Source organism: Erithacus rubecula (assembly GCF_903797595.1).
Source record: "Erithacus rubecula genome assembly, chromosome: 29".
Lineage (NCBI taxonomy): Eukaryota > Metazoa > Chordata > Aves > Passeriformes > Muscicapidae > Erithacus > Erithacus rubecula.
Window position 1 is genome coordinate 1,197,663 of NC_136681.1, and position 27,741 is coordinate 1,225,403.

The 27,741-nt window shown below is 51.5% G+C and overlaps 2 protein-coding genes across 2 annotated transcripts in view; one reads left to right on the top strand and one right to left on the bottom strand.

Annotated features, from left to right (window-relative positions):
* STARD7 (StAR related lipid transfer domain containing 7) overlaps positions 1 to 27,741 on the bottom strand; it is a gene marked incomplete at its 3' end in the record, with an annotated part of 234,570 nt that overhangs the window by 41,296 nt on the left and 165,533 nt on the right. The gene's annotated exons all lie outside the window — the stretch shown is intronic.
* Positions 5,901 to 12,991, top strand: CYP21A2 (cytochrome P450 family 21 subfamily A member 2; the record flags this gene model as incomplete). Its single annotated transcript, XM_079328946.1, has 10 exons — positions 5,901 to 6,108; positions 6,550 to 6,639; positions 7,140 to 7,291; positions 7,711 to 7,806; positions 8,083 to 8,190; positions 8,898 to 8,984; positions 9,325 to 9,510; positions 10,307 to 10,467; positions 11,515 to 11,618; positions 12,169 to 12,991. The coding sequence occupies 10 exons, from the start codon at positions 5,901 to 5,903 to the stop codon at positions 12,414 to 12,416; spliced, it is 1,440 nt and encodes a 479-aa protein (XP_079185072.1). The 3' UTR covers positions 12,417 to 12,991.

A 27,741-nucleotide genomic window follows, 5' to 3' on the forward strand; every position in this document is an offset into this window, starting at 1 on the left:
CCCCTTCTGTTCCCAGCTGGGGAGGGCAGGATTTGGCACTGGTGGGGGAGGAAAAATAAGGTGTTGAGGGGGCAGGAGGACCCCTGCTAGTGGGATGGTTACACCAGGCTCCCAGTAAGATCCAGAGTAAAGAGATTAAGCTGGTCTGGGCACTGAACTGATCCATGGGGGTCCCCAGTGCTTCAGCTGGGGTGGGGTTCTGTTCGTTTACCCACTGCCTTACATTTGCAAGTATGGGAGGGGCAGTGACACCCACCTTGGGATGCTTTGTGGGTCTCTTTCAACAGGTGACATTTGGCAGAGCTGGTATGGCCTGTCACGAGAAGATGAGGATCTGTTTTTCTAGTAAGGGAGAGTTCCAGTCTGCCATCTTCCTGTTAAGGCAACCTAGTTTGGAGGTGGTTCTCTGTCATGGGTATCCCAGTGGTCCCTGTTGAGGGGTACTGGTCCCAGCTTGCGGTTCCCCAGCTCTTAGAGTTCCAGGTTTGCCACAGATGCAGTTGGCAGCAGGTTACTGGTGTGCCCAGTTCAAGGCTGGGTGCCCTGCTTTAGAGTGATTGCAGTGCTTCCAGTTTAAAGGTGTTTGGATGGGAATAAACTAGGATCCTGTGGGTCCAGGAAGACAAGGTCTGGCCCCTTGCCCCATTTTGCAGCACACCTGCAGTATCCAAAGGGTGCTGAACTTCCATCCCCTGCACCTGGAGCTGCACCACCACAACCCACATGTGGGCTCTGCCTTGGATGAACCCTGATGTCAGTGACCACACAGTGCTGGTGGTGCAGCCCACAGGGTCTGTGGGGCAGATGAAGCTGGCAGCAGCTTCTGCCCTGTCACCCCTGGACTGCAGTAGTAGAGGAGGTGGTGGGGGGGGGGGGGGGGGGGGGCTTTTTGGTGACAAAAGCAGAGGAAATGTTCCTGCAAGGTGGTATGGGGGAAGTTTCTCTGTGCTGCACCAGGCAGACCTGCCCTTTTCCCTGTGGGGTTTGGCACACTATCCCTCCCCAGTCCCTGTGCCCAGTGCTTCCCTCCAGCTGCTGCCTCAGCCCCGCGGTGCTCTGAGCCCTTGGGGCATGGGCACCCCCTGAGGACTTTCCAGCAGGCTGGTCTGTAGTGCAGGGAAGGCTCCCTACAGCTCCTGCTCTTCACTGTCATCTGCCTCACACTGGCAGCCCGCGCAGGGGAGGACAGCCACCTGTTGCCTCAACACCTCCACACCTGGGACAGACCTCTGGCACAGCCTTGCCAGTGCTCCCTGGGAAGGGGCATGTGAATGTCACAGAGCTTTGCCTCCCCAGCAGCAAGACCAAGGGTGACCTCTGGCCCAGAGCAGTGAGTTGTGGCTATTGGATCCACATTCAGCCCCAGCTCTTCTGCTCTTGCATTTTCTTCATGAGACAAACAGTTCTCCTTTGGATGAAGACTATAGCTGCAGTTCTGAAGGGAAAGAATATTGAGCAGCAGCGTTACATGCGCAAAAACCTGAGACTGGGAGAAAGTGCTGCAAAACGTGCCCAGAAACTACAGTTGTTTGGCCAAGGCCGTAGTATGGGCTACAGCTTAAGCAGTGGTGAACATAAAGCACTGCCCTCCTCAGCCTACCTGGCCCCCAGTCTCATCCTCATAACCTAATAATCCTCATAGTGTGCCCAGGAACAGTATTTCATGCCCCACACACACTGCTACTGTCACTCACAGTATCTGCCTCCCCCACCTCATACAAGAACTGGTGGGTTCCTGGGTTTGCTGTTGTTACAATCCAGACACAGCTGTGTACCTGGTCTGTGTTTATCATTCTGCCTTTATTCTAACTGCCCCCCGAAGCTGTCCAAGACTGGGTTCTGTTTCTGTGGGGGCTGAAGGGCTCTGGGCTGGTCCTGCAGTGCACATCTGGTTGAGTTGGGCAACTGTGGGGATTGGGTGGTGCCTGGGAGGGGCAGTTCCCTGGTGCTCTGTGGGAGATGGTCTGGTTGTCCAAGCACAGGTAAGACTGTTGGTTCGTGGCCCAGCTCTTTAGAAGTGCTAGGGTGAGCTGCCCAGCTGTTCAGGTTGCTGGTATCAGAATGGTTCGCACCTTCTCCATCCTACCCTGAGGAAGAAAGGAAGCCTATCGATAGCTGAGTCAGTGTGGTCCATATGGGTGGGGGCAGGGCATTCCTCTGGAATGCTGGGATGCCAGAACTCCCAGGACAGTTTCTCCACAGCCAGTGCAGGGGAGGAAGAGAGATTGCCTTTGTATTTCTGAACCAGGTAAGCCACTTCGCCATCAATGCCCCTCTGTCTCTGCAGGCCATCACTGCCAGTGAACTGGGAAAGGAGTTCCTCCACGTGGATCATGTGCACTGAGCTTTGTCTGGATCTCTGGGTGACTGTGCTGACCCCTTGACGCGTCTGGACTCTTTGTTCAACCTGATGAGGATTTACAATGAACATTGCACCCCTGATGGGTGGGTTGTGACACCTGCCTTTCTTTTCCTCAACCTGGAACCTGGAAATATCCCCCAGGGACTCCCAAATTCCCCTGGGACTCCACAGATCTTCCAAGAACCTCCCCAGATCCATTCTGGGAACCTTCCCAAACAGCCCCTGGGACCCTTTCAAATCCACGCCAGGACTCCCAATGTTCCCCAGGATGCCCTTGAATCTCCCCAACACCCCAGGGATGCCTTAGTACCCCCCAACAGCTCCTCAGGAGTCCCTCAAATCCATCTTGGGACCCTCAACATCCATCAGGAGCCCCTTCCAACTCCTGTTACCCTCACAGGTTCCCCCAAATCAACTCTGAAAACCCCAAATCACCCTCACCCCCCAACAACCCCTGGGACACTGCACTCCCCTAGACCCCCCAAATCCACCTATCACTCAACCCTTGGATCCTCACAAACAACCCCTGGGACACACTAAATCCACTCAAGGACATCCAGACTCCTCAAAATCAACACAGGATCTCACCCCCCACCCCCAACACCATCTATTCCCTGGGATGCCTGTGGCAGCCCTCAAATGGAACCTGGAAACTTCTCCCTCCCAGGACTCCCTCCAACACCTACTGGGACCCCCCCAAACCCCTCCAGACTGCCCTCTCCCCAGTGTACCCTGGAACACCAAATTCCACCCTTCCACCCTCAGAACCCCCACAGACACCCCCTGGAACCCTCCAACCCCCTCCAGATCCCCTAAACCCTACCACACCCCAGAGACATTGGGAATCCCACCCCCCAAAGGACCCTCCAACCCCCATTAGATGCCCCCAAATCCACCCCAGGATCTTCCCACACACCCCCAGGACCTCCTGGGGTTCCTCACTACCCTCTGGATCCCCCAAATCCATCCTGAGAAGCACAAATTTCTCTGCTGAGAAATCCCTGGGACCACCTGTCCTCAGAGGCCCTCCCCTCCACATTGTTCTGGCCCCACCATGTCCTTGCCCTTCCCCCACCACGTGATTGCCTTGTCCTCCTGCAGTGTCCTTCTGTGCCTCCTGATGTCCTTGTGTCCACCCATCCCCCAGAGGCCTCCCTGATTGCGTGTCCCCTGTGGCCCTTCCCCTGTGGGCACTGTCTCCCTGATTATCCCTAGAGGGCTGTCTCTATGCCCCCAGTGTGTCATTGGGTCCCCTTTCTGGATGTCCTCAGGGGGGTGCCCCCCAAATCTCCATGGGGAGATATCTTGGGATATCCCCAAAATGTCGCTGCCTTCTCCCTATACCTGGGGTGTCCCCAAGGTGTCCCAGTCCAGTGTGTCTCTGGGGTGTCCCCACAGTGTTCCCAGGCTGACAACCAGGGTGTTCCCATGTCCCTGGCATATCCCCAAGGTCTCCCTGGGGTGATGGCCCCAGACCAGGATGTCCTCATGTCTTCCCATATCCTGGTGTCTCCCACAGCCCTTCTCCATTCCCCTATGCCCCTCCACATCATTCCCACTCCTGTGCCTTCCATGATGCCCGATGTCTCCATGTCCCCCATATCCCACTCATGCCTCCATGGCCCCACATGTCCCACCATGTCACTACATCCTCCACGTCCCCCTGTGTCCTCCAACATTCCCCATGGCCCCTTGTTCCCCTACATCCCACTCTCCCATCCCCTGTCACATGTGCAGGAACTCTGCTTGCTCTTCACCCAGGGGGCCGGGGGGCTAAGGGTGGTCCAAGGGGGACATCCAAGTTGAATGAGGGGGGCTGGGAGGGTTCTATGGGCACTAAGAGGAGAGCTGTGGGTATTGGGTGGGATGGGGGTGTCCAGAGGGGCTGTGGCAGATCCTATGGGTTCTGGGGGATTAGGGAGGCCTAGGAGGATCTCTATGGGAGATAAGGGAAGTCACTGGGGCTAAGGGAGGGCCCATGGGGGCTGAGAGGTTTGTACAGGGGAGACTTATGGGACCCAAGGAGGGAGTCTATGGGGCTAGCAGGAAGTGCTATGGGGGTGGCCCTTCCCTCAGGAGGAGGTCTGTCAGGGTATGGGAGGAGGGTCACTTAATATTGGGGCCCACTCCAGGGGCACAGGGGGTTTGACCTGCCTGTGGATGGACTTGAAAGGATCCTGTGCCCTGAGAGTGTGTTTAGGGGGGCTGCTGCTCCTGGTGGATGTTGTGAAGGGTTCAGGGGGTGCTGAGGGGCTTCAGAGTGCAGGTAATGGAGAACATACCTGTGCTCACTGCCTGCTCTATCATCTTGTTCCCCAAGGGCCTGCAGTTGGCCCAACACCTGCAGGGACTCCAGAGGGGGAGCACCTGATGGGCGACACCCCTGGTACCCACCCACACCATGACCACAGGGACAACTACCCTGGGGCAGCCCCCTCCTGACACCTTCGTATCCCTAATCTTACTGGAAACCCTTGAGAGATCCCCACGTTGACACATTCCCCCACCTGGGATCTCCTTCTGCAATACCCCTCCCCAGGACCCCCACCATGGGGTCCCACCTCTGGAGTCCCCAAAAACTCCCCCAGTGAGACATCCCAGGATGGGGGTCCCTTTCCTGACTTCAGCTCCCTCAGATTATTGTGGGTCTCACCTATAATTGTCCCAGGACCCACTCACTGGAGGGACATCATCACCCAGGGTGACATGTCTTGGACTCACACGCTTTTGGGGACCTCCCTCTCTACTGCTGAACCCCAATAAACGTCTCTGATCCTCAAGTGCTGCTGCTAAAATGAGGGAAACTGGGGGCAGCACCCATGGATGAAGCTCTGGGTGTGGGGTGAAGGGGGGGATGGGAGCACCCCCACGAGGGCTGTGGGGATTGGGATGGGGGACACCAGGGGAAGGGAGGATTTGAAGGGTGAGGCACCCCCAGAGTGGGTACTTCTGGGGAAATTTTAGTCAGGGGCACCCACAGAGGGCTCAGAGGGTCCCCAGGGGGGAGGAATGAGTGGGTGCACCTGGGAAGTTGATGGAAAGAGTTTGGGGGTGAGCCCCATAATTGCAGACCAGGAGGAGGAGCTTAAAATGTCCCCGTTGTAAGGTGGTGTTTGAGGCAGGGCCTAAGGGGCCGCTTTTATAGCAGTGGGATAATATTTTTTGTGGGGGGAGTTAGGGGTTTGTTTTATGGAGGAATCAGTGCAGCAGGAGGCAAGGATTCCAGGGGCAGGGCTCCGGCTCCGTTTGCTAGAGGAGGGGGGGCTGCCTGCAGGGGCGGGGGGCAGAGTTCCCCTTTACAAAGGCAGAGGACCAGCCCTTAACGAGAGAAGAGGCTTTAAGACCCCAACATGAAGGCCGCACCTCACGGGGCGGTGTTTTAGAGGCCGCTTTATGCTTGCGGGGCGTGGGGGGGCGGCCGCCCTGCTAAGAGGCGTCCACACCACCTGCGAGGGGCAGGCCTTAAGCGGCGGGGCCCCTTGGGGCGTGGTTTCGGGGTTCCCCAATATAGGGGTTCCGCGGACAGCCCGTGCGGGCCATGGCGCTGCTGTCGCTGGTGCCGCTGTGGGCGCTGTGGGCGCTGTCGCTGCTGTCGCTGGTGCCGCTGTGGGCGCTGCTGCGGCGGGGCCGCGGGCGCGGCCCGCGCTGGGGGGCGCTGCACCTGCTGCACCCGCAGGGGGCGCTGCACCTGAGCCGCCTGGCGCGGCGGCACGGGCCCGTGCTGCGCATGCGCCTGGGGGGCCGCGGTGAGTTCGGGTCCCCCGAGACGGACCAGCCCCGAACTTGCCCTGAACCTTCCCCGAACCTGCCCCGGACCCTTCCCGAACCTTCGCCGAACCTGCCCCGGACCTTTCCCGAATCTGCCCCGGACCTTCCTCGAACCTGCCCCGGACCCTTCCCGAACCTTCGCCGAACCTGCCCCGGACCTTTCCCGGACCTGCCCCGAGACCTCATATTCCCCCTCCACCTCCCTTTCCCTAGTCCTCAGGGACTCTCAGAACCCTCAGCTCTGCCCTTTTCCCCTCCACAAACTTCAGACCTCTCCTCCAACCCCCCAAACCTTTCCTGAGGCCCAAACCCCCCCGATGCTTCCCCCAAAATCCCACGCCAGTACTCCCCACTTGGTTTGGGACTACCCTCTCCCCCGAAGTTTTGGGGTCCCGTCCAGTCCCTCCTCTTGCCTCCAGAAGTGCTGGTGCCGAGCTCGGTGGGGACCATCCGTGAGGCGCTCGTCCGGCACTGGGGGGACTGGCTAGGGCGCCCCAGCAGTTACCTGGGTATGGGGAGGCTGGGTGGGATATGTGGGGGTTGGAGGAGTTCCTGTGGGGTTTGGGGAAGGGAGTCACAATGGGGTTTGTGGGGCTCCCTGTGGGGCTTTGGGGGTGGTCTCTAAGGGGGACTGTGGGATGGCAAGTTCCTCTGGGGTTTGAGGGGGTCCCTGTGAGATTGAAGGGGTTGTTATGGGATTTGGAGGGGGTCCCTACGGAGTTGGGAACATGGGTACTGGGAGGGGGTGGGGACAGTTCTGGAGGGGTGGGTTGCCTATAGGGGCTAGGACAGTCTCTACAGGTCTCTGCCCCACCAGACACTTCTTTCAACCTCCAGGGTTCCTAGTGGGATTGGGGGGATGTCCTATGGAGGAGGTGGCTGTGGGCTTGAAGGAGACTTTATGAGGTAGAGGGGCCTTGCAGAACACCCCTGGTGTGATGGCAGTGGGTCCCTATAGGGGCTGGGGTGGGGGTTTCTGGGGTCCCTGACTCCCTCTGCCCAATGCCAGGGTCGCTGGTGTCACAGGGGGGCCGGGACCTGGCACTGGGAGCCCCCTGCCCTGGCTGGCGGCGGCAGCGGGGAGCAGTGCGGGGGGCACTGGCAAGGGCTGGGGGGCGTCTCGGGCCCCTTCTTTGGCTGCAGGGCCAGGAGTTGTGTGAGGTGAGACCCTGACTTCTACCCAAACTGATCCCCTTGCAACCCTGACACCCCCAAAACTGGTCCTCATTGCACTTCAAAACAGATCCCCACGCAATACTGGCCAGTAAAACCCTGCTGCATTCACTCCAAAACTGATACCTTAAACCCTACTCTCTTCACCCAAGCCATGCCCCCTGCACTCAGCCCCCACTCTATGCATCCCAAACCTGGTCCCCAAAACCTGCACGCACACTATACTCCCTGTCCCCCAAAACTGACCCACCCAAACCTTACCCTCTTTACCCCAAAAGGGCATTATCTCTGTGAGTCCACAGAACTCCCCTTGGAGCTCCCCACTTCTCTCCTGCAACCCCCTAAACCACCCTTAGGCTCCCCCTTTATTTCCCCTGGGGCTCTCCCTAACCTCTTCTTTCCCCCAGGAGCTGCGTTCCCATGGGGAGGCCCCCCTGGACCCCTCTGAGATTTTCACCTTCCATACCTGCAGCACCATCGCACGCCTCCTCTTTGGGGATCTGGTGGGGATTTGGGGGTCCCCAGAATGGAGGCAGGGATTTTGGGGGAGGACCCCAGTTTTTATGGGGGCCCAGGGGTTTGGGGGAGGGGAAGCCAGGAATTTGTGGAGGGGACATTGAGCTGTTTGCTGGGGACTGAGCAATTTGCATTTGGGTGGCAGGGTTTAGGGCACACAGGAGTTTGAGGGGACCCAAATGTCTGAAATTGTGTTGGGGGTGTTCTGGGGGATCCAGAGAGAACTCTAATACTGGACAGTACACAGGTGTATCCTTCTCCAGGTGCCCCCTCCGGGGGAGCTCCGGGCCTTCTCCCACTGCCTGGGGGAGCTGCTGCAGGTTTGGGGCCGCAGCAGTGTCCAGGTGCTTGACCTGCTGCCCCTGCTGCGGGTAAGCCTGGCAGGTCCTTGCCTGGCCTATGGGGCTGGGGCCTTTTTGCTGCATGAGGGTCTATGGAGCCAGGGCTATAGAGCCCTATGGGGGCAATTAGAGAACTGTGGGGGGCTTCAGGGGGGCTATGGGTCCTTGGAGGAGCTGTAGGGCCCAGAAGGGTTGTGAGTCTCAGGAGGGTTATGTGGCCCATGGGAGGGATATGGGGCTTGTGGGGTTATATGGGGTCAGGTGAGGCCCAACCTAATGGATTGGAGAAGGGTATGGGGGGGCTGTCAGGGAGCCTGTAGGGTCCAGAGGGGTCTTGGGTGGTCTCTGTGGCACTCAGAAGGGACTGTATAACCCTTAGAGGGGAATTATGGGGTCTCTATGGGGCTGGACAGGGCTATAGTGTCTGTATGGGGCTAGGCGAGTGTTACAGGGTCTGTATGGTGTCTGGGAGCTCTGTGGGCCTGGGAGGGGCAGTTGTGGGGGCTCTATAGGGCTAGAGTGGTCCATATGGGGTGAAGTGTCTCTATGGAATAGGACACTTGAGGGGTTTATGTGAGCAAGGAGGACACCTATAGGGTCTATATCACCCAGGGTAGCAGCCGTAGGGTTTCTCTGGGGCTCAGGAGACTTATGCAGCATCTCTGGGGGAGGGGGTGTCTGTCTGAGGTCAGGGGGTCCTTGTGGGTTGGGGGTCCCTACGGAGTCCCTATGCCCAGGCCCTGCCCAACCCGGGACTGCGGAAGCTGCTCCAGCTCGTCCAGCACCGTGATGCCTTTGTGGAGGCCCAGATCCAGCGGCACCAGGTGGGGAGGGCTGGGGGCAGCCAGGGGTCAGGAGTGGTCTGGTGGGAACAGAGGGTCAGGGGAGACCCAGGGGTTGGGAAGTTACCTAGGGGTCTGGTAAGACTCAGGTTTAGGTGGAAACCAAGAATTTGGGGAGGTACCCAGGGACTTGGGGGGACCCACATATTTTGGGGGAGATAGAGGTTTGAGGGGACCCAAGGGGATGGAAGGACCCGGGGGTTGGGGGAGGAACCAGCAGTTTGACTGGACTTGGGGGTTTGGTAGGGACTCTCACGTTTCGGGGCAGCTGGGGATCCGGAGAACCCCCCCCCCCCCCCAACACGTGTCATCCGTTTGCCAGGTGTGCCCCTCCCCTCCTGTGGACACAGTTTTGGGGGCGCTGCTGGGGCGTAATTCTGGGGCACGAGGGGGCCCCCTGAGCCCCCCCCGGCTGCACATGGCGCTGGTCGACTTGTTCATTGGGGGCACTGAGACCACGGCGGCTGCTCTGGGCTGGGCTGTGGCCTTCTTGCTGCACCGCCCTGAGGTGAAACGCGTGTCCCTCCGTGTCTTTCATGCAGAACCAGAGGGTCCTGTGTGTTCCCAGAGGTCCCATGTCCCCACCCATATCCTATATATGTTCTATATGTCCCTCATGTTCCCTTCTCCATAAGCTTACTGCTGCTCTGCCCCCAGATGATATGTGTCCCCTATACTGTCCCAAGGCTCTGTGTATGTCCCTGGGTATCCCATATCTCCACCTATGTCCTACATGTTCCCCATGTCCTCCTCCCTGTGGCTGAAACCATGCCCTTGCACCACCCTGAGGTGCCACATGCATGTCAGAGCCATGTCCAAGTCCCCATGCACGTTCCTGGAAGGGACTCATGTCCCACACTCATGTCTCATGCATCACCTGTGACTACTAGAGTCCCCCCGCCCTGTCCTGAGGTGCCACCTGGATGTCAGATATATCAGAGCTGTGCCTGTGTCCTCACATGGCTCCTTGGTTTGGAGTTTCCATGGAGAGGTGGCTCAGGGTCTGGGAAAAGAGGGTCCCAAGAGACAGGTCTGGGGGCTCAGGGGTGTCCCCAGGGGGAGGGAGGAGCAGGTTTGTTGGGGGGGTTTGGGTCCCAGGGCAGGTATGGGGGTTTGGAGGGATCTGGGGGTTGAAGGGCCAGCTTTGGGGGTGGTTTGGGGTCCCAGGGGCAGGTTTCTGAGTTGAGGAGGGTTTGGGTTCTGGGAGTCCCTCTGTTACCCATTGCCACTGTGCACCCCTGGGATGCACCCCCTCCCCCGACACCCCATGACAGACATGGCACACCTGTGCTCCGCCTGTGCAGCTGCAGGCGCGGCTGCGGGCGGAGCTGGAGGGGGCACAGGGACCCCCTGGGCCGGGGGACATGGGGCGCCTGCCCCTTCTTCAGGCCACCGTCAGCGAGACCCTGCGGCTGCGGCCCCCTGCGCCCCTGGCGCTGCCCCACTGCGCCCTGCGCCACACCAGGTACCAGGACACACCAGTGCAGGCTGCTGTGGGGGAGGGATGCTGGGAGGAGCTGCTGTGAACCAGTCTGGGTGAGGGGGAACTGACAGGAACCACTACAGACCAGTGAGGGACCACTTGGTATCATCAATAGGGTCCAGGCGAACCCAGCAGGGCCCATTCGACCCCGTGAGTCCCACTGAGACCCATCATGTCCCAGTGTGCCACCACTAAGACCCCAATATACCAGTAGGTGCCAGTAAATCTCAGGAGGGCCCAGTAGAAGTAGGGCTGCAGTACACCCCAATAGACCAGTATGGCCCAGTAAGTCCCTGTAGGACCCAGCAGGCCTCAACAGACCCCAGTAAACCAGTAAGACTCATTAGGTCCCAGTAAGGCCCCAGTATAACCTCAGTATCTCCCACTAGGTCCCAGGAGTTCCTGGAACTACCCCAGTAGAACCTAACCCAATAGATCCTAGGAGACCCTGTAATAGCTCCAGTAGGGCCCAGCAGAGCCCAGAAGTTCCCAGTATATCCCAGTAAGTCCCAATGTGGCCCCACCAAACATCCAGTAGCCCCTAGAAAACCTCACTATGGCTCCAGCAGTTCCCAGTGAGCTCCAGTAGACCTCTGCACACACACAGCAGATACCAGAGAGCTCCAGTATGGCCCCAGTAGACACCAATCAACACCCAGTGGCTCACAGCAGATCCCAGTATGGTGCTAGCAGATCCCACCCAGTATGCCAGTAGACCCCAAGTAAATTCTAGTAGGTCCCAGTATGGCTCCAGTAGATTCCAGTATGGCATCAGTAAACTCCAAGAGGCACCCAGGAGATCCCAGAAGACCCCAGAGAGCCCCAGTATGGCCCCAGTAGACTGTAACAGACAATAACTCCCAGTAGCACCTACCAGATCCCAGTATGGACCCTGTAGACCCAAACAGACATCCAGTAACACCCAGTAGCCCCCAGAGAATCCCCTCAGTAGGTCCCAGTATGACCATGTAGTTTTCAGTAGTCCCCAGCAGACCCCAGTCCATCTCAGTGCCCCTTGTCCCCTTCCAGTCTTGGGGGGCTCCCCGTGGTGGCTGGCACTGTCCTTGTCCCCAACCTGCTGGCAGCCCAACAGGACCCTGACATCTGGCAGCACCCAGAGGTCTTCCTGCCTGGTACGTGGGTACTCCTGCACTCTGAGGGTCCCCCTCCTGAACTCCTGGGGGTCTCTTCAAACATCAAGCTGGCTGCCCTCAACCATGGGATTTCTCTTGACTTGTGGGAACACCTTGGTGTCATGAGTTTCCCCTCCTGGCTCCAATGCTGAATCACCCCAAACCCACACCCCCTCCCCCAAACCGGTGGTTCTCCCCCCCCCCCAGTAGCCATTAGTCCCCCCCATATATCTGGATACCCCCCAAAACCAGTGGGTCCCTTTTTTTCTCCCCTCTATTCCCCTCACAAACCCCTGAGAGCTCCCTCAGGGCCCTCCCCAACCATGTGAATCCCCTCTGTCACCCTGGGCTCACCCCCGAGCCTCAGTGTCCCTCCAAGCTCCTGGGTCAACCCAAACCCCCGTGTCTCCCTTCTTAATCCCGGTGTCCAACCTGGGGAGCCCACAGGTTGTCTCCAAACCCGTGGGTCCCTCCACCGCCCTGGCTCCCCCCAAAGCCTTTGGCTCCCCCGTGCCCGTGGAGTCCCGTCCAACCTGAGCCGTCCCCCCAGAGCGGTTCCTGGCCCCGGGCGCTCCGTCGCGGTCGCTGCTGCCGTTCGGCTGCGGGGCGCGATCGTGCCCGGGGGAGGGGCTGGCGCGGGCCGAGCTCTTCGTGTTCCTGGGGCTGATCCTGCGGGAATTTCGTCTGGAGCCGGGCCCGGAGGGGCTGCCGGGGCTCAGGGGGTCGCCGGGCACGGTGCTGCGCTGCCCCCCCTTTCGCCTGCGCTTGGTGCCCTGCCAGCCCCCGGGCTCAGCCTGACCCTGCCCTCACTCCACCTGACCACTTTATTACTTTTGCTGAACACTCTGTGACTCACCTGACTTTTTCTGACCCTTCCTGGATTCACCTGATTCTATGTGGCACTGCCTGAACCCGGCTGACTTTGACCCCCTGACTGACCCCTGCCAGCCCTATGCCTCACCTTGACACTGGCTGTGACCCCACCAAACCCCGTCCGACCCTGCCTGAGCCCTGCGTGACTCCATCCCAGCTCACCTGACCCCTACTAACCACACCTGACTCTACCTGATCCTGTCTTGTCCCTGCCTGACCCCTGGGTGCCCCCATTCAACACCCCAGATGCCTGGGGTCAGTGCAGTGTGAGAGGACCCCATTCACCTCCTCCCAGTAAAATCTGTACTTTTGACCCCATCCCGCAAGTCCCGGCTCTTCCTGGAACCCCAAAACTTCTGGAACCTCAGCCCGGTGTACAAGCATGGTATTAGTACTTGCATTTCTATCCGTTCTTGCATTTGTATACATTGTTTCAATGTTTTTTTGCTGAAGTGTAAATAAAGAAATACATTCAATAAAGTTGAATCAACCCTAATAAAGATGCCGCCCAGTCCCCCTCTCCCACCTCCTATCTGTCTTTGGTGTGGTTTAGTAATTTTTTTCACTGTATTTCTTGTTTTTCTTCTCACTTTACTTTTCAGTCTATTTCTCACTTTACTTTTCTATTTCTAACATTGTTTCTGTCTGTGTCAATGTTTCTGTTTCTCACTGTTTCTAACTCTCTCTGCTTCTCTGTGATTATTTCCCAATTTACCTCTATTTATTTTTCTCTGTTTCTCTATTTGTTTTTCACTCTGTTATTCTTTCTTTTCCTCTTTATTTTTAACTCTTATCTCTTTTCACCTTTAACTCTATTTATTTTTCTATTTCTTTTCCTCCCTAACTTTACCTCTGTTTCTTTCTTTTTCTCTCTAACTTTATTTCTAACTCTGTTTTCCTTTCTAGCTTTAAAATTAAAAATAACAGTAGAAATTTTCAGACTCTCGAGGAGTAAAAAACCCACAAGTTTAAATAATGCTTAAAAAAAAAAAAATTATTCCCTGGGAGCCTGAAAGTTTCTGCTGCTGCACCAGACATATATTTTAAGTCTTTTCTATGTATACTATATAGGGGTACTAATTAGTACTCCAGATGGGATTAATTAATAATTAACTTGATTAAGCATGATATCCCTACTCCCATGTGGAGTACTAATTAAATTAGATAATTAACTGATTAGACAACTAATTACTTAATTAGGTAATTACCTAATTAGCCAATTAAATGCTTCAGCTATCACTCCTCCCAAGACCCGCCCCGCACACAAACGCGGCTCTGCTGCCGCGCCCGGCACCGTCTGCGGCCCGCCCCTCTCGCGCGCGCCGCGTCACCCGATCCCGCCCACATTGCGTCATCACGTCGTCACGGCGTCACACCCCGCCTCCAGTCCCGATGACGGAAGTGGGACGGCCATTTTGTGTGCTGGCAGGAGGTACGCTGTGGAGACCCAGCATTTAGCAATCTTTGCAGCTGCCTGATCGCGATTCCAGCACGCATCCCACGTACTCAGCGCATTTTCCCGCGGCGCCTCCTCGTGTGGGGGCACAGGTGCTGAGGTCGGTGGAACCGGGGGTGCACGAGAGCTGCGCGGTTGCCTCTGGGCACAACGGACCTGGTTGCATCCCGGAAACCGCCATCTTTGTCTGATATCACATGATTTCCTGGGAGCCACCGTCCTTGTGACGTGACATTCCCATGCCACCGTGGTTTTAGGGTTTTAGGGATTCTATATAGGCTGTATAAGGCCCCTGGTTAGTAGTACTACACAGTAAACTAATTCATAATTAACAGGGTTAGTGTTAGGGCTTTTTACTGGGATACTTGATCTTTTTTGACTTTTGCCATCCAGCTCCACCTGCGGGTGCCCAAAGTGGGCCACTGCCTTTCCAGCCTCCGTCTTTGTTGTAGTCCTCTCTCTCGGCCCCCGGTTCCTGTCCCGTTTGGCTCAATCCCCAGGGTGGTCCTGGGTCCGACTTTTGCTGTAGGTCCAGGTTCTAGTCCAGGTCAGTCCCGGGGCTCGGAAGAGGCTCAGGGTGTCTTCTTGGGGCTGTTCCGGAGCTCCGGGCTCCATTTTGCTCCTACTTGTGCTTGGAGTGGCCACTTCCTATCTATCTACCATGAAGGGCTTTGGGACCAGTGGGAGGAACTGGGAGTGAGACCTTGGGGCAACAGAGTGGGGCCAGAGGTTAGGGTGCGGCCCCCAAGGCTTTGGGTTAAGGTTAAGCTCCCCATTAAGTTTGAGATTTGGGTTAGGGTTAGGCATGTGGCTGCCCCAAACTGTTGTGGGGACAGCAGTGGGTGGGGAGTTTGACAGGTTTTGACAGGTGTGTGTGAAACACAGTCCTAAGGCGAGCTCAGGAAGGATGGAAAGCTCCCAAAGAACAGAAAAGCAAAAGATCACCTGATCTTGATTTTCAATACAAATACAGACTGTGAAAGCAGGGCCTCCATTCCTCCTGGCTTTTTGGGTTTTAAGCAGGAGGTGTCAGAAAAGTTACCACAGAGGAACGGGCTTGTGGTGTCCAAGCGTTCACAGTGATGTTGCTTTTTGATCCTTCTATGTTGGCTCTTCCTATCATTGTGAAGCAGAATTCATGAAGCATTGGATTGTTCACCCACTAATAGGGAACATGAGCTGGGTATGGACTGTCATGAGACAGGTTAGTTTTACCCTACTGATGATGTGTTGTGTGGTGTCCTGTCCTGTGCCTTCCTGTCCTGGCAGGTGCTGGGTAGACCAGACCTCCTCAACCAGACCTGGCTGCATGGTGAAAGTGGGTAGACCTGTTACCCTTTGTGGGCTTTAGTCTCTGGTGGCTGATGAGTGGGTTTTCTGTAGGATTTCTCTCAGACCCAAGCTGCCACCAGTTGGAACCCTGACTGCTGTTGGAGTGCCATATGCCTCCTCCAAACTAACATCAAGAAATTGGGGGAGTGAGCTTTGTTTTATATGGAAAAGAGCCACCCTATGTTCCCTGCTGCATCAGCTTCTTCTTTTCCCTATTGGCTGAATCAATTGGAAGGGAATCACCTACTCCATGCCCCACTTTAATATGCACCTTCCTTTTGTTATATTAAAGACAGAAAAAGAAACTCTTCCTAATTCTATTAAGTCTCTCTTCTCTTGCTGTACTTTAACAAACTTAATACAGCCTTTGCTGAGCAAAAGTTTGTGTTGATTAGTAACAGTTTCTAGAACTGAGTTTCTTCTATTACTTCACCAAGTGTAAAGTTCCTAGCCTTGTCTTCTAGCAGATTTACATGGTCTGTTTGTAAATACACATTCATCTGACTCCTTTCCCTCCCACATATTCTTGATGGTGATGTGGCTCCCACTGGCACCACAGTCTACACACGACACCCACACACACGCCTGCCCCCATTCTCACATACCTACATGTACCCTACACAACCTTACACACGCACACACACACACACGCTTTTCTCTAGTGCCTTGGATTGACTTGCTCAACCTTCCTGCACCTGACTACCTTACCTGTTTGTCCAGGTCTGGCCATGCATTTGCTTCTCCTTGCAAAGAAGAGGATGCAACTAATAAGGGGAAGATCAGGGAAATCTTTCTGTGCTGGCACTGTAGATTGGAGAGCAGGGACAACTGAAATTTGGCTCTGCACTCTAGGGTTTCGAGCTGGGCTGGGAGCATTTCCTTCTCTTGCAAGTCAACAGCATCACTGTGTGGTTGTTTTGATGAGCACTGACAATGCCCGGGTAAAAGCCAGGCACTTTCCTGGCCTGGCCCCATTCGTGTGGGAGCAGTGCCAGAAAGAGCTCTGCTGTGGATCCTGGCTCTTGGAGACAGACAGAATGTGTTCCTACACGTAGCAGGGAGGGAGAGGAATCATTTCATTGTTGGCTGAGCAGTTTATAAGCTGAAAAATAAGGTAAATGCAGCATGGCCTCTTCCTTTCATAGAGTATTCTGTGTAATCAGCTGCTCAACGTGTAACTCACAGGCAGTGAACTGCATTCACCTCCCTCTCAAGCTCTCAAGTCCATCATTACAAGAAATTGTTTCCATCTGCAGTTCAGACTGAGAGCTGTACCAGGACAGAAGGCATTTACTGCCCTACCTTCTTCCCTGTGAAAGCTGATAGCCAGAGCTCAGTCAATTTCACACACGTTCCCTATGGCTGAGTCCAGGCAGCCAGAGATCACACAGATGGCAGTGCCGGGACTAAAGACATCTTTAATGTACCCCCTTCACTTAGCAGCAATTATGTTGAGCAAAATACACTGCAGCTCTATAGCTTCTTTTCCAGCTAGACCTGCTGTCACTTTCTTCTTCTTCACCCTCACATCTTCGTTGCAAATTTTTGGCAGCTGCACCAATGGATAAAGGCTATAGAAGTAAAAGCCAGTACAGAGCTGCACCTTCCCCTTACCCCACATAGGCCACATCAAACTGGCTTCTCCACTTTGTCTAGCCCTTTTCTGCTGGATCTGTTATTATGTTGTTTGGATATTAGAGCTTGAAGTTTAGTGCATTTGTTGCCACAGAGATCAGGAAGAGGAATAGGCAGCAGCACAAGGAGTTCCCATTCAACAGTCTTCTTACGAATGCCACTGTGAATTTCACTGGAAGGCCAGTGGCAACCACGCTTGTCTTTTGGAGAGTACGCTGGGCACACTAGCCTGGTGCTCTGCCACTTTGTTCTTCACCTTTTGTATATTGTCGTTTTTTTCATTCTCCTGGAGGCAAATCATCGTCTGCCAAGGATGGTACGTAGAACTTGAGAGAAAGTGCATGTCTCCAGGGAGGTGAATGCAGTTCATTGCCTGCAAGTTACACGTTGAGCAGCTAATCACATAGAAAACGTTCTAAAAGGAAGAAGCTGTGCTCAATTGCCTTAGTTTTGCAGCCTAAAACTGCTCAGCCAACAATGAAACAATTCCCTTTCCTTCCCTGCTACATGCAGGAGTCCATTCTGTCTGTCTTCAAGAGTCAGGATCCCCAGTGGAGCTCTTGCCTGCACTTTCCCCACAATAGTGGAACCGGGCCAGGAAAGTGCCTGGCTTTTACCTGGGCATTGTCAGTGCTCATCATAAGAACCACATGGTGACACTGTCGACCTGCGAGAGAAGCAAATGCTCCCAGCCCAGCTCGAAACTCCAGAGTGCAGAGCCAAGCCACAAAATGTCCTTGCTCTCCAATCTACAGTGCCAGCACAGAAAGTTTTCCCCTATCTTCCTCTTCTAGCTGCATAGTCTTCTCTAAACCACACTCAGAGGGAACCACTTACTCCTTTACCATACCAAAGCTTTTTATCCTCCCAGAGTCTGCTAACAAACATTAAAAAATTTGGTAAAAACAAAGCACAAAGAAATGCCAGCTGTGAAAGATCTTGCTGTCTACAATAGCAAATGCAACCATCAAATTACGTGTACACAACCTGCTATAGGCACTTTTCTTTCTCAGCCTTAAGTATAGTCCTAAAGCTTTCAGTTTGGTAGAGTCAGGATTCAAATGGAATGGCAGCAGGGACTGCTCACACACTAAAGCTTTGTTTTTCACCTTACGTTGTCAGGACAGAACTGAAGCCCACCAATGGCATTCAACTTTGCTGCTTCTCAGTGAGTATACTATATAGAGCTACTGTGTTTTGTACACTGTTTTTCCTCAGCTTTAGGTAGACTCATATCCTATTTGTTTCACAGAGTCAACACTCTTCTTGTAGTTCTGACTCAGTGAAATGTGGCAGGAGAGAAGCACTTGATGTTTTAGTTGTTTGATGTCCAAAACTTTCAAGAAACACTGCAATCTGGGTGACGAGGGGACATGCAGGATATATTTGTGGCCAGGCACATTTTTCTGTGAGGAATATCTCTATGGAGCTTTAGTCCTTGTGAAGCTGTAATGTGAATGGTGGTTTTCTAAGCTGAGAAGAACCGTACAAAGAGAGCTGTGATCTGGCGGGTCTTTATGTTTATAAAAGAAAGATGCACCTTAAATGTGATGCAAATAAAAATCTCCACAAGTTTAAGGGGCAAGCTCTGGGTAAGCTTCGGAAGAAGCAATACTTGGGAGCGCTTTGCTGCTGACAGAGTATTCTGTTCAAGAAGTAGGCCTCAGCAGAGTATAGTGTTCAAGAAGTACCCTGGTTCTTCTCCAGGAGAATCAACAGTGCCAAGTTACAAAGTTATGAAAGGCATAGGAAGAACTGCAAGCACGGGCTGGTGGGAACAGCGTGCAGGCAGAAAGACAAGCATGGGCTCCGGACTGACGTTGGCAGTCGTAAGGAGGCAATACAATGAGAGCCATTTGTGCTGCTATGTATTCTCCTTCCTGCACTCTGTGAAAAATATTGCACTTATTTATGCACTGAGAACCAGAAAACACAATGAAGATATGACAGAGAAGGGCGGAAACGAAGTGCAGTTAGTGAGTTTGATGCAGCTGGTGTGCAGCAAGCAAAGGATGCAGCCCTGTACTTGCTTTTACATCTAGAGATTTTTCCTATGAGAAATTTAGAATCTTATGAGAAATTTCAAAATCTAGAGATTTTTCTTATGAGAGGAATTGCTGAAGGCTGGCAGCGAAGCTGCGAGAGTGGTAAATATGACGGCATGTCTATCCTAGAAGGAAGGTACAGTGGCGCAGTATCAAGGCTGCTTGCATAAAGAACGCCTCTTGTTTTGGTGCATCCTTCTGGGTAGTCTATGGACTGAATGATGATAGACTCTGCAACATTAAAAGTTTAATAAAGATCTAATCTCCAAGTTGAGTAATGAAGTCCAGTGGGCAGCGCTTTACTTCTTCAATCAGCAAGAGCAATCTCAGTTGATTCTGATTGTGAACAAGCTGCTGCAGGACTTCTGCAACTGGATACACTATGCTCTGCACAATCCGGTGCTTTGTGACCTCGCTCTTAGCTATTTGTAACCTGTCGCGCTTATGTTTCCCAGAGGTGAATCGTCCTCCAGTTCATGCACAGAACACTCTGCCTGCAGTGAAGCTCTCCAAAACATCGCTTCTGCTAAAATACTCGAGTCGTGCACGTTCCTTCTCAATATCCCGTGAAGAGAGTTGCACCTAAACATCAGGCTTACCCCAATCTTGCCTCTGAAACTTGAATTAGCACCCACATTAAAGGGGCTGCTATTCTTCAGATATGTCATCAGATCACCATGCTCTTTGCACAGTTCGTCTCAGCTTCTGGTATCCCTGCGCAAATTACAGCTTTGCAAGGACTAAAGTTCAGGAGAGATGTTTCGCACAGAAAAATGTGCCTGCACAAAGACATGTTCTTCATGTCCTCTTCTCGTCATCCAAATTGTGGTGATGTGTTTAAATGTGTTGGACATCGAACGAGTAATCTGGGAAGTGTTTCTCTCCTGCCACACTGTGCTGAGTGAGAGCTACGTAGACAGTTTAGACTGAGGAAAAAAATATGAGAGTACCTAAAAGCTAAGGAAAAACTGCACAACAGACAGTGGTTGTGAGTAGTATACGTGCTGAAAAGTGGCAAAGCAGAATGCTATTGCTGTGCTTCAGTCTGTAAGGATCACATAATGTGAAGAATGAAGCCACAGAGCAGGGCTTGTTTAAGCAGAATATCGAAGCGCGAAAGTCCCACAACAGCCTGGTCACAATCCAAATAAGCTGAGAAGGCTCTGGTCGGTGCTGGCCGCTCCCACCTAGTGAGGTGCTCCTCCGAGGTGTTTGCCCATTCAGTCCTGGGAAGAAGACGTAAAGGATGCTAAACCTGGAGGTCAGCTGTCTGTGGGAGCAGCTTCCACCCCTGGTAGCCTCAGGGAGGCAGCACGCTACTACAAAACAAAAACTCCACTGTGAAAATGTGCAAAAGTCTTCAAACTTCTTTCCAGTGCTTGCTTGGAGTTTGTTGGTGGAGCAAAGTATTTTTAGGTAAATTGGTATTATTGGTACTACTTTTAAACTAGGTTCCTCAGGTTCAGAAGGGTAGGAGTGGTGGTCATCAACCCCTCAGGAATGCTAGAAAAAATAAGACTGCTTAGTCATTTCAAGGTGGCCAGAAAATGGGTGTAGCAGTGGAGTGGACACTCTGTGAGTAGGTAGCCTTAAGTAATGTAGTGACTGGTACTTCCAAACAGAGCAGGATTCCTCCCAGAACCAAGGTGTTACCACCTTGAAGCCTGGCTCCTTTTGGGCAGACTGGGACACTGGGGCACAGCTGGGACACCATGGGGTATACCATGGGCACATTGGGGCTCACCTGGGGCACAGCTGGGACACCATGGGGCACACCTGGGACACCTTGGGGCATATCATGGGCACATTGGGGCTCACCTGGGGCACACCTGTTCCCCACGTGATGAAGGTGTGCTCCCCCAGGTCCTGCAGCCGTTCCTGCTGCACTGGCTCAAGGTGGCCGTGGAGAAGCAGATGCCCAAGTGTCACGATCCATTCAACCCAAGAGGGAGTTGTGATGGTTCATTCGACCCCAGGGTGCAAAAGACAAAAGCAAGAGACTCAGGTTTTATTCATCAGAAAGCAATAATGCAGTTTATTGTGTGTAAACAATTCAGTTGTGTGATAGAAGAGAGAGAGAGAGAAAGAGGTAAAGGAAATGAAGTAAAAGGGGAGAGAGAAAGAGAGAGAGAGAAAGGATGGGGATATAGCTACCAACAGATAAGACGCATCCTCGTAGTCATCCAATGATAGACACGTCTTCAATCCGTTGGGATTAAAAAGAGATCTCAGAGTCTCTTTAAGAAAGTCCCTTTTCATAGTCCTTTTCCAAAGCGAATAGCCTCTGGCCAAAAAGTGGGGAGATTTATGGACTATTGTGTGCTGAGATAACGAACAGGTGCAGGAACAGGGCACTATAACCAGTACCCTGCTTGAGAGCAGCGTGCCGTGGCAAGCACCAGGCACAGCTACAAACAGCCCTGGGCAAGCATCCACCTGGGGCAGGCCAGAGCTCAGGTCCAGAGGGAGTGGTGGGGTCCTTGAGGTCTCAGTCTCTGATGATGGTCGTGAGGCCGATCAGAGAAACTTTGGACTGACTCTTACACCAAGAACTACAAACATGCTCAGGTGCCATCTGTCCAAGCATCAGAGGTTCCTCTATGACAGCTTCATGGGCCAGGTGAGGGCAGCACACCTGGGCACACCTGCATGCACCTGGGAGTCTGGATTTCTCAAAACTCTCATTAAATTTTACTAAAATGAAATTAAATTCTACTGAAATCTACCTCAAAGTTTACCTGTTCAAGGTCTCTGATGACATAATGGGCCTGGCCAGGTGAGGGCAGCACACCAAGCCCATCTGGGATTCCAAAACTCCCCCAGAATCCCCAAAAATTCCTAAATTCCTAAAATTCCTGGAGAATTGTACCTGAATTCCATTAAATTCTACCCAAACCCACTAAAAATTTACCTGTTCAAGGTCTCTGATGATGTTATGGGCCAGGCCAGGTGGGGGTGGCACACCTGGCACACCTGGGATAACAAAACGTACTTGGGATGCCAAAAATGCCCCAAATTCATTCCCAAATCCCTTGAAAACGCCAACTTTTCTCTCATATTTCTCCAATCATCTTGGACAGGTGAGAAACAGCTAGTAAGAGGTGGGACACACCCCTTCTAGGTGAGACACACCCCAGTTTCTCAGGTGAGCCTCAGGCGTATCCCTGCAGGAGGTGCACCTGTCCCTGGAGTCTCACCTGTCCCTGGGGGGTGACATAGGTAACTCTCAGGTGTCACTCAGATGTCACAGAAGTGACACATGTGTGACACAAGTGTCATTCAGGTGTCACAGGTTGTCGCACAGGTGATACAGGTAGTACAGGTGTCACACATGTCACATAGGTGTGACACAGGTGGCACAGGTCTAACACAGGTGTGTCTCCACAGCAGGTGCACCTGTCCCTGTCCAAGCAGGTAGCCCTGGAATCTCACCTGTTGTGCCACGCAGCCGAGCTCCCCCTGTGCCCCAAACCCATCTGCATGAAGTTCAACAGGTGAGGCACACCTGGGCACACCTGAGACGGAGTTTGGGGACTCCTGGAAGACATGGGGGCACCTGGGCACAGCTGGGGGGGGGAGGTGGACATACCTGGGATTTGGTTTGGGCACATCTGGGCACACCTGAGAGGGCTTTGAGGATACCTGGGGGCACCTGGACACAGCTGGGGAGGTTTGGAGACACTAGGGGGGCATTTGGGGAGAGGCTCTTGGGGAGTCTGGGGACACCTGAGGGCACCTTGTGCCCATATATGGATGCACCAGGTGGGCATGTCTCAGGTGTGTAATGGACACATATGGACCCACTGCATGAGCTGCCTCCTTGGCCATGCCCAACCCTGCAGGAGCCCCCAGCCCTGTGACCACACCCACACCAAATATGGGCAAAGGAGCCCCCACCCCTGTAACTACACTCACACCAAATATGGGCAAAGGAGCAATTCTAGCCCCTCCCCTGGCTGAGCCCACCTCCGTGCTGCCCCAGTGGCTCCTGAAGGCCCTGGACATACAGGCCCAGCTGCCCTGCAAGTCATGCCCCTCATTTTGCATCTCATTTGCATCTCATTTGCATGAATGCAGTTTAAAAAAACTTGCTGAGATTTTCCTAATCCCTGAAAAACTACTGACAGCTTTCCCTAAAATTGCCCCGAATGTCCTCAAAATCCCCCTAAATCGTCTCAAAAGCCCCACCAAGATCCTCCATCCGTAGATCCTTGTCCTATGTCTCATTAGCATCTCATTTGCATAACTATTCTGTAATGCCCCCAAAACCCGTCCCAATAGCCCCAAAATCTCCAAAAAAGCCTCCCCCTCATTATCATCTAATTTGCTTAAATGCTTCTGTAATATATGAATATAATGTAATTTGTGTAAGAATTATACAGTAGTGTAGGATAAGCAATGTTTGTAGGAGCAAAATAATAAAGCTCAATACGGACCAGACAGTAAGGACACAGATGGCTCAATTACATCATTGTAACATCCAACAAGAGCAGGACAGCCCAAATTAGCAACTTAATAGACCTAGCTGCAGCAGAGATGGCTCTGTCTAGGGGGACACCCAAGCTAGGAGGGCCTGATGAGCATCCTTGATTAAATATAATCAATGCCTTGGGAAAATTACATCTGATTGCCCGGCTTCCTGTAAACTAAGATCGGCAAAATGCATCTCAATGTCGCCTTCCCAAAAGCCAGGACATGTCCTCATCAGAATCCATTGTCTCCCAGGACATGGTTTTGTCCAGTCCAACGCAGTGAAAGAAAACTACATGAATATGCTTGTTATAGGTAATAAACGAATCAAACCAAATTAAAAGGTTAAATTGGCAAATTTTATTTTCGTGACTGAAAATACGGTCCTGGAAAGCCACAACCGGAAAAAACAACACCGAGCCCGGGTTCGGAGTTGGGTGAACACACGATGCTACCCAGCCTCTATCGCACTGGGTTCCCCTGGTGTTCACACCGCCGTCTTGGCTGGCCCCCTTTTTATACTGTTTTCCATAGCCTGGAGCAGGACAGTCCTTTGTTTCTTTCAAATTCAGCTCTGGTGTCCACACAAGACAAAGTCCTTCTCCTGCTCCTTGACGAGATTTTGTGTCCGTTGTGAATTGCTTCTAGGTGGTTGATTTCATCTTTACGGGGAACCGGAGTCGGGGAATGCAGTCCGGGGGGGAGGTGATGGGATTTTCGGGAAATGCTGCTCCCCTGTGAGTTTTTGGGCTTCCCCAGGAGATAGGTGCTTATCGGTAATAGTCCAGCCTGTAGATATGTTAATTTACCTAGTTCTGAGGCCATCACTGCCTTTACTTGTGGCTCGTTTATTTTTATTTTGCAGACTTAATTTATACAAAACACGAATTACAATATGGTATATATATATATATATATATATATATATATCACATGCTGAATGACAAGAGAAGACGAAGACCTCCGCTCCGGGCAGGGAAAACTGTATAAAAACTGGACTAACCAAAGCGGGTTTGTGAACATTGGGGATCTGACAGAGCTCAGATCAGAGTGCTCACCCTGTGCCGAACCCGGGCTCGGAGCTGTACCTTTTTGTGATTGTGGCTATCGAGGACCGTGTTTCGGTCGCTTATTTTAAATATCGCTTATTTTAATCATATTTAATTCGGCTTGATCTCGTTTTTTATCTGCTGATTAACCCCAAAACTACTCCAGAAACTGTCACTGTCTCTCATTAGCATCTCATTTACATAAATAGTCTCCAAACCCTTTCCAAGACACCCCAAATCCCCTCCAAAACCTGTTTGCATTCCCCGAATTAACCCCTAATTTGCATAATTTTCCCCCAAATTGGGATATGTGTGTTTCCTCTTTCTACCCCTCCCCACTTTCCCCCACTTTCCAAAATTATTTTGGGATCCCTAATTTCCGGTTTTTGGGGTTTTTTTCCCCGAAAATCCCCCCAAACATCTCCAAAACTCGTCCAAACTCCCTTCTTACCCACCTAAATAGCATAAATATGCCTAATTTGCATAATTACCCCGAAGCTTTTGGAGGAACCCGTCCCCCATCCTCCCTTACCTCTCCTCCATTTTCCAAAGAGAATTCCAAAGTCCCTAATTCCCATTTTCCCACCCCCACCAGAGTCTCCAAAATACCCTCCAAAACCGGTTTCCATGTCCCTAATTAATGCCTAATTTGCAGAATTACCCCCAAACTTTTTAGGGAGCCCCTCCCCCATGCACCTCCACTTCCCAAAGAAGTTTTGGGATCCTTAATTCCTATTTTTTCCAGTCCAAATCTCCACCCAACCCTCTTCTCACTCTCCTAATTAATCTCCAGTTTACAGAATTAACCTCTAATTTGTCTAATTACCCCCAAATTTTCTAGGGAACCGCTCTCTCACCCCTGCTCATCCCTCCCCTACTTCTCAAAGAGAATTCTGAGACCCTAATTTCTGTTTTTGCTCCCAAATCCTTCAAAAACCTCTCCAAAACCCTTTTGCATGCCCCTAATTATCCTCTAATTTGCATAATTACCCTCAAATGTTTTAGGGAACCCCTTCCGTGCCCTCTTCCACTTCCCAAAGGATTTTTCTGATCTCTAATTCCCATTACTCTCCCCAAAACATCTCCAAAACACGTTCTTTTTCTCTCCTAATTAATTGCTACCTAAAATATTTTGCATATTTACACCCCAGATTTTTTAAAGATGTCCTTCACCCACCGCCCCCATGTCCCAAAAAGAATTCCAAAGTCCCTAATTCTGTTTTTCCCCCCACTAAATCTCCCCCAAAACTCTCAAAAAATTCTCCTTGCACTCCTAGTTAATTCCTTATTTACATAATTTACCCTTAATTTGTATAATTAATATCTCAGATTTTTAGGGAGCCCATCATCCCGCCCTCTCCCACCTCTCACCTGGAGAAGGGGCCACCCCGCCCCCTTCGCCGCTGGGGGGTTTGGGAAAAAAAATTGGGAAAAAATTCGTGAATTTTGGGAAAAATTTGGGAATTTGGGGAAATTTTGAGAAAAAATTTGGGAATTTTGGAAGAAAATTTGGCTAAAACTTGGGAATTTTGAGAAAAATTTGAGGGGTCTTAGGGTTGTTTTGGGGTTTTATTTTAAGTTTGGGGGACTTTTATGGAGATTTTGGGGAATATTGGAATTATATGTTATATGTGTGGTTTTGGGAAAATTTTGGAATTTTGGGGAAATTTTGGGGAAAATTCGGAAATTTTTGGGAAATATTTGGGAATTTTAGGTGGGTTTTTTGAGTTTAATTTTCTTTCCTTTGTGGTTTTTTTTTTTTTTTTTTTTTTTTTGGGTGTTTTAGGGCACTTGGGGAGTTGGGGTATTTTTTGGCGTGGTTTTGTATTTGGGAAAACTGGGGAATTCTGGGAAAAAAATCAGGAATTTTGATTTAAAAAAGGGAATTCTAGGACTTTTTTTTGTTTTTTTAAAAAACTTTTTGGGTGGGTTTTTTGTTTGTTTTAGGAGGGTTTTGGGCAGTTTTTGGAATTTTTTGGTGTGGTATTGGGAAAATTTTGGAATTTCTTGAAGAATTTGGGACAATTTTGGGAGAAAATTAGAGAGTTGTTTTGGAAATTTTTTGATTTTTAAAATTTTGTTCGGTATATTTTTGGCATTTTTAGGGGGTTTCTGGGGGGCTTTTGGGAGATTTTCAGGATTTGGGGAAAATCTAGAAATTTAGGGGGGGTTTGGGGAGTTCTTGGATTTTTTCTATTTTTTTTTTTTTTTTTTTTTTTTTTTTTTTTTTTTTTTGAGGGGGCTGATGTTTTTACAGGTTTTTAATTGGATTTTGGGGGCTATCTAGGAATTTGGGGAATTTTGGGGAATTTATGAGGAATTTCCCTGCCCAGGTGACCCCCAAAAATAGGGGAAAAAAACCCCAAAATACAAAAAACTCGCAAAAAATTGAAAGAAAATGCCAAAAAGTCAGGATAAAATGGGGAAACAATTAGGAAAAATTGGGAAAAGCCCCCAGACTGGTGCTGACCCCTCTCCTTTTCCTCCCCAGGGAACGTGGTGCACCTGCTGGTCCCCACCTGCCCTGGTGACTCAAAAAATGGGGAAAAACTCCCAAAAATATGTAAAACCACAAAATTGGGAGTGGGGATCCCAAAAATGGATGTGCCCCCCCAAATAAGAAAAGAACCCCCGAAACAGATTAGAAGTGATTTAAAAAGAGGGGGCAAATGCTAAAAAAATTGGAAAAACCAAGAAAAAGTTTAAGAAGTAGGGTGAAAAAAAGAGGAAAAATCAAAAAGAAAAGCCGCAAAAATCTGGAAAATCCCTCAAAATTGGGTAGAGGAGCCTAAAAATGGGTGTGGCCACCCCAAAATAAGGAAGCTCCCCCCTGCAAAATAGAAGTGAAACTATCTAAAAGTCAGGAAAAAATGCTAAAAATCAGAAAAAAAAAAATCAAGATGATTTTAAGGGGAATAAATGGAAAAAATGAGGGGGAAAATGGGGAGAAATGGGGAAAAATAGGGAAAAAAATCGGCAACTCCCCAAAAATCTGGAAAAACCACCAAATTGGGAGTGGACATGCCAGAAAATAGTAAAACCTCCCCCCAAAATACAAAAAAATCTCTCTAAATATAGAGAAAAACGACAAAAAAAAAAAGTTGAAAATCAGAAAAAAGAGGAAAATTGGGGAAAAAAAGGGGGAAAATTGAAAGATTTGGAAAATACCCAAAACCTGGGAGTGCAGATAGCAAAAATGAGAAAAAAAAAATTCCCCAAAATAAATAAATAAACAAAAAGATGAAAATGCCAAAAAATTTTGA